Raw genomic sequence first — 9675 nt, forward strand, 5'->3', positions numbered from 1 at the left:
TCTGCCATTACGTAACGAACGACTCAATGACCGTCATGACGTCCGAGAGACTCAATGTCTGCTATCACGTCAAAAACGGTCCAATGTCAGCCATGACGCCACGAATGGGTTAATGTCCGCCATGACGTCACGACTTGCTCAATGTCTGCCATGATTTCAGGGATGGCTTAATGTCTGCCATGACGTCACAAACTCAATGTATGCCATGACATCACGAATAGCTCAATGTCTTCCATGATGCTCAATGGCCGCAATTTACAATAGAGACCCATCAAGCACTTTGCTTATAAAGTGCTTTCCTTCATGCTTCCCTTAGAATAACAGGATTCTTACTCTTTCAGGCCTGGCTCTCAGACATAAGCACCAACGGCTTCCCGACACTCCAAGGGCACCAGGATCATAAATTTCCAAACATGATTCGAACTCGCTACCAGCTTGTCCACTTGCTGACGTGTGTGATCTTCAACTGCACTTGTCAATTCGCCGCGGTGAATTCTGGGCAATTGGAAATGAGCCTTTTCATGCCAAATGCCCCCTGCTGCTTACACCTTCCACCACCAACAACAAAGGTACAACAATAAAAGGTAGACCCCTGACAACAAAGGTACAACAATAAAAGTTAGACCCCTGACAACAAAGGTACAACAATAAAAGGTAGACCCCTGACAACAAAGGTACATCAATGAAAGGTAGACCCCTGACAACAAAGGTACAACAATAAAAGGTAGACCCCTGACAACAAAGGTACATCAATAAAAGGTAGACCCCTGACAACAAAGGTACAACAATAAAAGGTAGACCCCTGACAACAAAGGTACAACAATAAAAGGTAGACCCCTGACAACAAAGGTACAACAATAAAAGGTAGACCCCTGACAACAAAGGTACAACAATAAAAGGTAGACCCCTGACAACAAAGGTACAACAATAAAAGGTAGACCCCTGACAACAAAGGTACACCAATAAAAGGTAGACCCCTGACAACAAAGGTACACCAATAAAAGGTAGACCCCTGACAACAAAGGTACAACAATAAAAGGTAGACCCCTGACAACAAAGGTACACCAATAAAAGGTAGACCCCTGACAACAAAGGTACAACAATAAAAGGTAGACCCCTGACAACAAAGGTACACCAATAAAAGGTAGACCCCTGACAACAAAGGTACACCAATAAAAGGTAGACCCCTGACAACAAAGGTACACCAATAAAAGGTACACCCCTGACAACAAAGGTACAACAATAAAAGGTAGACCCCTGACAACAAAGGTACAACAATAAAAGGTAGACCCCTGACAACAAAGGTACACCAATAAAAGGTAGACCCCTGACAACAAAGGTACAACAATAAAAGGTAGACCCCTGACAACAAAGGTACAACAATAAAAGGTAGACCCCTGACAACAAAGGTACAACAATAAAAGGTAGACCCCTGACAACAAAGGTACAACAATAAAAGGTAGACCCCTGACAAAAAAGGTACAACAATAAAAGGTAGACCCCTGACAACAAAGGTACAACAATAAAAGGTAGACCCCTGACAACAAAGGTACACCAATAAAAGGTACACCCCTGACAACAAAGGTACAACAATAAAAGGTAGACCCCTGACAACAAAGGTACACCAATAAAAGGTAGACCCCTGACAACAAAGGTACACCAATAAAAGGTAGACCCCTGACAACAAAGGTACACCAATAAAAGGTACACCCCTGACAACAAAGGTACAACAATAAAAGGTAGACCCCTGACAACAAAGGTACAACAATAAAAGGTAGACCCCTGACAACAAAGGTACACCAATAAAAGGTAGACCCCTGACAACAAAGGTACAACAATAAAAGGTAGACCCCTGACAACAAAGGTACAACAATAAAAGGTAGACCCCTGACAACAAAGTACAACAATAAAAGGTAGACCCCTGACAACAAAGGTACAACAATAAAAGGTAGACCCCTGACAAAAAAGGTACAACAATAAAAGGTAGACCCCTGACAACAAAGGTACAACAATAAAAGGTAGACCCCTGACAACAAAGGTACACCAATAAAAGGTACACCCCTGACAACAAAGGTACAACAATAAAAGGTAGACCCCTGACAACAAAGGTACAACAATAAAAGGTAGACCCCTGACAACAAAGGTACACCAATAAAAGGTAGACCCCTGACAACAAAGGTACAACAATAAAAGGTAGACCCCTGACAACAAAGGTACAACAATAAAAGGTAGACCCCTGACAACAAAGGTACACCAATAAAAGGTAGACCCCTGACAACAAAGGTACAACAATAAAAGGTAGACCCCTGACAACAAAGGTACACCAATAAAAGGTACACCCCTGACAACAAAGGTACAACAATAAAAGGTAGACCCCTGACAACAAAGGTACAACAATAAAAGGTAGACCCCTGACAACAAAGGTACACCAATAAAAGGTACACCCCTGACAACAAAGGTACAACAATAAAAGGTAGACCCCTGACAACAAAGGTACAACAATAAAAGGTAGACCCCTGACAACAAAGGTACACCAATAAAAGGTAGACCCCTGACAACAAAGGTACAACAATAAAAGGTAGACCCCTGACAACAAAGGTACAACAATAAAAGGTAGACCCCTGACAACAAAGGTACACCAATAAAAGGTAGACCCCTGACAACAAAGGTACAACAATAAAAGGTAGACCCCTGACAACAAAGGTACAACAATAAAAGGTAGACCCCTGACAACAAAGGTACAACAATAAAAGGTAGACCCCTGACAACAAAGGTACAACAATAAAAGATAGACCCCTGACAACAAAGGTACAACAATAAAAGGTAGACCCCTGACAACAAAGGTACACCAATAAAAGGTAGACCCCTGACAACAAAGGTACACCAATAAAAGGTAGACCCCTGACAACAAAGGTACAACAATAAAAGGTAGACCCCTGACAACAAAGGTACAACAATAAAAGGTAGACCCCTGACAACAAAGGTACAACAATAAAAGGTAAGCCCTAACAACAAAGGTACACCAATAAAAGGTAGACCCCTGACAACAAAGGTACAACAATAAAAGGTAGACCCCTGACAACAAAGGTACATCAATAAAAGGTAGACCCCTGACAACAAAGGTACAACAATAAAAGGTAGACCCCTGACAACAAAGGTACAACAATAAAAGGTACACCCCTGACAACAAAGGTACATCAATTAAAGTAGACCCCTGACAACAAAGGTACATCAATTAAAGTAGACCCCTGATAACAAAGGTACATAAAAAAAATGTAGACCCCTGACAATAAAGGTACAACAATAAAAGGTGGACAGGTAGACCCCTAACAATAGAGGTACAACAATAAAAGGTAGACCCCTGACAACAAAGGTACATCAATAAAAGGTGGACAGGTAGACCCCTGACAATAGAGGTACAACAATAAAAGGTAGACCCCTGACAACAAAGGTACATCAATAAAAGGTGGACAGGTAGACCCCTGACAACAAAGGTACAGCAATAAATGGTAGACCCCTAGCAACAAAGGTACAACAATTAAAGTAGATCCCTGACAACAAAGGTACAACAATTAAAGTAGACCCCTGACAACAAAGGTACATCAATAAAAGGTAGACCCCTAGCAACAAAGGTACATAAATAAAAGATAGACCCTAACAACAAAGGTACATCAATAGAAGGTGGACCCGTGGCAACAAAGGTACAACAATAAAAAACAGACCCCTGACAACAAATAGATAATATCAACCTCTTTGACAAGATATATACACAGTGGAACCTGGATTTTACGATATGCCTCGGGAGAAAGGAAATAATCGGAAAATCGAGGTATCGTTGCAAATCCATTAAAAAAATATCGTTGTTACGAGGTCGGGTTAATAATCAACTTTTACAAAATAATAATATGGTAACTCTACTCTGTGTAATACTGTACAGGTACTCTCTGTAAGACTGTAAATCTGCATTTAATGAGATCTGTCAAGTCAAAAAATCGTTAACTGTACTGTACGTGTGTGGTGTCTTGAGTTTTTCTCTCTTTGTTGATGTGAAATATCGTTGTATCGAGGTAAAATTACTTTTGGGAAAAATGATTGTATCGTTAAATCGAGAATATCGTTGCATCCATTATCGGTAGATAGAGGTAATTTCTTAAACATTTCACTGTATTTCCGCCGGGAGAAAGGAACGTTATCGTAAAATCGAGGTTATCGTAAAATCCAGGTTCCACTGTATAAAACGTTTGCAAATTTCAAATATGCGCAATCTTGAAATTGGGCATAATTTTCATTTTAGAGATGTTAAAACAGGCAAACAATCTTGCAAATTATTTAAAGAAACAGTTTATAAACTCGTCAACATATTTGTCTAAATATCTCGTCTAAATATTTGTTTATCATTCAGGGATCTTAGAAACTAACACAGGAATCCGGTAAATACATTAGACTCAAAAGGACATCATGTTGACATAGCATAGCAGCACTGAGTAACAAAATCCTTCTCTTCTTATTATTTAGGGTGTGGTTGACATGGAAACCATAATGCTTGCGCTTCCTACCAAGAAAGAGACCGCTGTCCATCTTGGGCTGATGCACGTCTTCTCAAAATGTGCGGAAGATGAGGTAAGCTTTGGCAAGAATCTGTGCTGTCAATCAATGATCCGTAGTAACAAGGAATTAAAACTTTTATTTTCTTAGTGGTATTAATGGGACATGTCAAGAATCCAACCGTCAATCAATGATGCTGTGAAAACAAGCCATTAAATATTCTGATACCATAGTAGTATTAGCATGTCAAGCTTTACATCCTTCCGTTGCCATGTAACCCCATAATTATAAAATTCCAAGCCCCGCGAGGGGGAGGGGGAGGAAAGGTTCTTTCCATATATTTTTTAGGGTTCAAATCGGGCCTCAGGTATTTTGGGGGTATCTGAGAGAAATTGGCTTTTCAATTGGACATGTTATATTTTATTTTTTTTATCACTTAGTATTGTTAATACCTTATTAACTAGATTTCATTGAAAGCATCTCAGTCTTTTGTTTAAACTAGCCGATGGAAATGGATTATTTGTGCAAACACACCCGGCTCTTAAACCAGGAGAATAAGGGAGAAAAATAGCATGCTTCCATCCTAATTAAAAACAATATGTATACCATTTGAATTGTATTGAAGGTGTTTTGGTTCAGACAATTTATCATATTATTTCTAGATGTTTCTTGGTAGCTACCCAGAAGGCCAATTCCAAGAGCCTGAAGTGTCGACGATTATCGAGCGATACCAAAACGAGCTTCAAAAGATCTCCGAGTCCATCCGGAAACGTAACGAAGGCTTGACGTGGCCTTATCGGTCATTACTTCCCGAAGGGATACCTAATGGCATTACAATATAAGTCACGAATGTTAAGAATATCCGAGTCCATTCGGAAACGAAAGGACTCGGGACGTAGCCCAATCGTTCTCAAGCAAAGGGCCTGTCGTAAATGGCATTGTGGTTACGGTAACCCTGTGGCGAATTAAAAAAAAAAGTTACTCGAAGGGATGACCACATTAGTAATAACAATAATAACATTACAATAATAAGACAGATGTACATGTCAAGTGTAATAACAAATAATTTCTTTGAATGAAAATTTCGATATTTTACATAGAAAGATGGTGAATTCGGCAAAATAACAAATAAAAAAAATAATTGGTATATTTGGAGTTCCTGGAAATGGATATTATCACCATGACACTAACCCACACCCAATGTTAGCTAAACATCAGAATATCCGTCTATTAATTTGGATTTTCCTTGAATTTACTGCCTCGTTCTATCAATCAAGGCACGAAGTCCCAGTGTGAACTTTTTGTTGACGGGTATTCTGAAGTTGGTCCTAAAGTGAATATGAGCCAGGATCCTGCTCATGTGCCAAGATGAGAAATAACGTGGGTAACCACTAAATCGATTGATTAGAATCTGGTTGACACATTCGACGGTATTTACGAAGGTGTTTGAGTTAAATGTGTGTTTTGATAGGAAAAAAACTATTTTTAGATCCCGGCCTGACCCACCCCTGATGTCTTAAGGTATTCTGCAATTCAAGACTTCTAGCTATTTTTGTGGTGACACGCAGCCACTGTGAAAGCCCTCTAGGTGTGCACTTGAGAAATTATTCTGAGTTCAATTCAATCTCTGTAGTTTCCAAATGTTGTCAACTGAACATGGATGAATGAAGAGACTCTACTCTGTGCTTCCTTTCCTTTTCTGCTTTCTGGAAAATAAAAATATTTGACCAAGTTAGTACTATTGCAAAAGCAGTTACATTACAGGACCATAGCCAAATTTATGTGGCCAAATGAATTTGGTGCATTGGTTACAGCCAGAAAAGAAACTGTGAGCCTCAAATTTCTACCCCTATAAACAGTACCCCCTATAAACAATGGCCCTATAAACTGAAACCATTTTAGCTTTACATAGGTTAGTGCTGTAGCAGGCCTTAAAATATAGGGGTGAATGGGGTGGGGGAGCCCAATACAGAAACATTAAGAAATTACTTGTGACTTTTAAAAATATTTTGGGAGGCACAGCAACCTCTGTCATTGTCATTTTCTTAAAACTTTTGAAAAAAACAGAGGGGGGCATGTTCCCCCAGTGCCGAACCCCCTGCTATGGCTCTTATTTTTAAAACTAGTAAATTAAGTTATGCAGAAACAAGCAATCGTTAGCTCATATGAATGCTATCTCGTTTATGTAAGCCCATTGAAAGGAGAATGTTCACGAATCATATGGATGCTACAGCAAGGTATTACCTTTTATTTTTGCAAGCAACTTACTTTTAGCTCGCGTAGTTCTTCATATGCTTCATTGTCTGTGGGGAGCTCATGCCTGCAAACAGGACAGCTGTTGGTCTGAATGAAAAAAAAAATAGTAGGACATACCACATGTAAATAATTGTAAGTGTGAATTGAATATGGGGGGAGGGGGCATTTACATATAGCGTAATTCAATAGAATATATCTATTGTTTTATCTCAGAGGAAGATTCAGGATTTCTCAGAGGAGAAGAACCAACACGAAGGGGTAGTGGTGCACTTATATTTGAAGCATATGGCAGGTAGATTTGTATATATTACTTCTAAATATTTCCATCTGATGGGGAAGGATTCTGTTACCTGGATCCTCCCTGGAACATCTATCTGATTTACTGTACCGTAAGATCACAAGCCCAGTTTATGATTTCAAATACAAAGATCTTTAAAATAAACAGGGCAAATTTTTTCGTTTATTGCCCAACCCATATTTATATAACAGAGAATTGTACCTTTTCAAGCCAAGGTAATATACACCCAGGGTGGAACAGGTGATCGCATGGCATCTGTTTTGTAGATTCACCTTTCTCATAGTCTCCTAGACAAATTGGACAGCTAGATGTTGATAGTTCTAAAATGGAGAAAAAAAAAACTTTAAGCACTGTATAAAACAAGTACTGTGAGTAGAAAAATGAAAAATCACAGAGATAGGCCTTTTATTTATCCTGGGAAATTGAAGAATCAGGATTGGAGAAGAACAAGGGTGAGAGTCAGAATATAAAGCTAAGACCACAGAGTTACTTTTCTTAACTGGTATTTATTCTGGAAAAAATACCCAGGAAAAATTCTGACCCATTTACAAAATAAATGCACTGAACACTGTTGCCTCAATTACCAGAATGAACTTAATATTAACTCTAACAATTTTGAAATTAATGTATGTTTTATTGATTAAAGGTATTGATTAAAAGTATCTTGATCTCATTGGGCTTATGTACACTTCTCAAGGCTGGTTTAAAGGGTAAAAAACAATGAACAAACTCTATTTAAAAATACTTCTCCAGTTTTTATAAGAAGACACATGATTAGCTACCGTATTAGTTCTAAAAATGGATCAAACTTCTAATTAGAGATTCACAGTAACAAGCAAATTTTCTTTGGGGTACATAAGCATGACACAGGCCCAGGCGTTGAAAAAGAGGGGGCAAGCAAGGATTTTAAGAAAGGGAGAGTGACCTGTACCCCTGCGCTTCCAACACCCCCACCTTTTAAGTGCTTATCTGTGACTTCAACTGCTGGCAAGGCCTGAACAGCTTCTTTGGATGCTGGTGGAGACCCCAAGTCATCAAAACCAGCACTGCAACATAAAATACAAGAGGAAGTTGGAATCTGCAAGTCATAGTTCACTAAAGATATTTTTTGGAGTATTTTGAATTTGGACTCATTTCTTAGTAGTTTGTTTTCTTGGTATCACAATAAAGTTTAAAAATGCTTGAATGGCCATTATTAGCCATGAAGAAAACATGGTTGGGTAGCCGGTAGTTTTGTAACTTTCAAAATGGCAAGGGAAAGGGTTTGTAACAAAGTCTCACTGTTTCTATATTCGTCTGTAAAATGGACATACTGACCTTGCTAACTCTATCAGATCATCAGAGTTTAGAAGAAGTCTGAAGGGAGATAGAGGGAGACACAATTGCATAACGTCATTCAACTTTTGACAAGCATGTTAGATCTTATCCCAAGATGGATTTAGGTAGCAAAGCCACCTCTAGATAGATAGATAGATAGATAGATAGATAGATAGATAGTTTATTAAAAAATATGCATTGCAGCCAAAAGGCTGAATTACGCATTATGTACAAACAAATTTAAAATAATATGAAAAATTTAAATACAACAATAGTTATAAATATTATTATGATAAAATATAATTACTTCCTATAAAAATATATAATAAAAATGTATATAACTACAGCCTAAGTTGTTTGATCATGGAGAATATGAAAGTATTACTAGCCCTTTTTGTGCGAAGTCTTGGAACATTAAAAAGATTCAAACTGAGCAAAATGCAGGGAGAAAAGATATTAGCAAGTAAATAGTTAATAAGCAATGGCTAACAAAAAACGTTTTATAAATTTTCCTTCAAATTTCCCGGGGATCTAAAGCGAGCAGAGGAAAATGGGGTCACAAGGGCCAAAATCCTCTCTCGGCTGTCCCACTACCTTCACTATCCCCTCCCCCCTCACAAACAAAGACAGATGATGCCAAAACTACCCGCAAAGCAATGTAAACACGATGATTATAGGAAGGAAGGGGTTTCCTCGAACTGTGAGCGAGCCTCGTTTAATTCTTTTAAATGTCACGTGTGTGCAGCTTTGTCTCTTTGACATTTTTTCTTTCATTACTTATAAGCATAAAATTGATGGTAGAGTAAGGTGTATAAACGCTTATTTGTCAATCAGCACCCTTCGTCTAAGCAATCCAAACCAGGAAGACAAGAAGGACATAATGCTTGAACATAATTATCTTACCTGGCTAGTTCTAGAAGAAAATTCGGTTCAGAAGCACGATCTGTTGCAGCATGCTCGTCGAAGTAGGAAGCCATGTTTACAACACCGTCACGATGACTCAAATCCAGGCCAGCGGATTCACGCATGAGAATATGACGTCATTACTAAAAAAGATTCCCTAGGGCGGTAGGAAAAGCGATTGTTAGGCTAAATTCTGATAATAAACCACGAAATTCCCTATAATTTGGCTTAAATAAATGTGCCTTGTTTGCTCATAAATGTTTATGAGCCTCTGGTCGGGCATGTTTCGGCTAGTGTGTCGGGGACTGTTCGCGTACCACAGCGTAGAAGCTCGGATTATGCAAGGTAAGTTGACC

At 38.7% G+C, this 9675-nt stretch overlaps 2 protein-coding genes across 2 annotated transcripts in view; one reads left to right on the plus strand and one right to left on the minus strand.

Moving 5' to 3' along the window:
* The window catches only part of LOC116601228 (allene oxide synthase-lipoxygenase protein), a 29534-nt gene extending 23842 nt beyond the window's left edge, over positions 1–5692 (plus strand). Inside the window, exons 19-21 of the mRNA XM_048734109.1 lie at positions 342–569; positions 4516–4620; positions 5208–5692. Coding sequence (XP_048590066.1) covers positions 342–569; positions 4516–4620; positions 5208–5387 — 513 coding nt within the window. The 3' untranslated portion in view covers positions 5388–5692. The remainder of the gene's footprint in view (positions 1–341; positions 570–4515; positions 4621–5207) is intronic.
* On the minus strand, positions 4949–9474 carry LOC5517574 (E3 ubiquitin-protein ligase RNF181). Its single transcript, XM_032362019.2, has 6 exons — positions 9320–9474; positions 8417–8455; positions 8054–8145; positions 7301–7419; positions 6814–6888; positions 4949–6251 (listed from the first exon to the last, which is right to left on the minus strand). The coding sequence occupies exons 1-6, from the start codon at positions 9442–9444 to the stop codon at positions 6192–6194; spliced, it is 510 nt and encodes a 169-aa protein (XP_032217910.2). The 5' UTR covers positions 9445–9474; the 3' UTR covers positions 4949–6191.
* Positions 9475–9675: the final 201 nt, after the last annotated feature.

Source organism: Nematostella vectensis, chromosome 11, assembly GCF_932526225.1.
Source record: "Nematostella vectensis chromosome 11, jaNemVect1.1, whole genome shotgun sequence".
Taxonomy (NCBI): Eukaryota; Metazoa; Cnidaria; class Anthozoa; order Actiniaria; family Edwardsiidae; genus Nematostella; species Nematostella vectensis.

Coding starts and splice junctions, on each gene's coding strand:
- LOC5517574 (XM_032362019.2), bottom strand. CDS start 9,444: ATGCGTGAATCCGCTGGCCTGGATTTGAGTCATCGTGACGGTGTTGTA. Junction 8,456..9,319: donor TTTCTTCTAGAACTAGCCAG/GTAAGATAATTA, acceptor ATCTCCCTTCAG/ACTTCTTCTAAACTCTGATG. Junction 6,252..6,813: donor AAGAACTACGCGAGCTAAAA/GTAAGTTGCTTG, acceptor TTTATTTTCCAG/AAAGCAGAAAAGGAAAGGAA.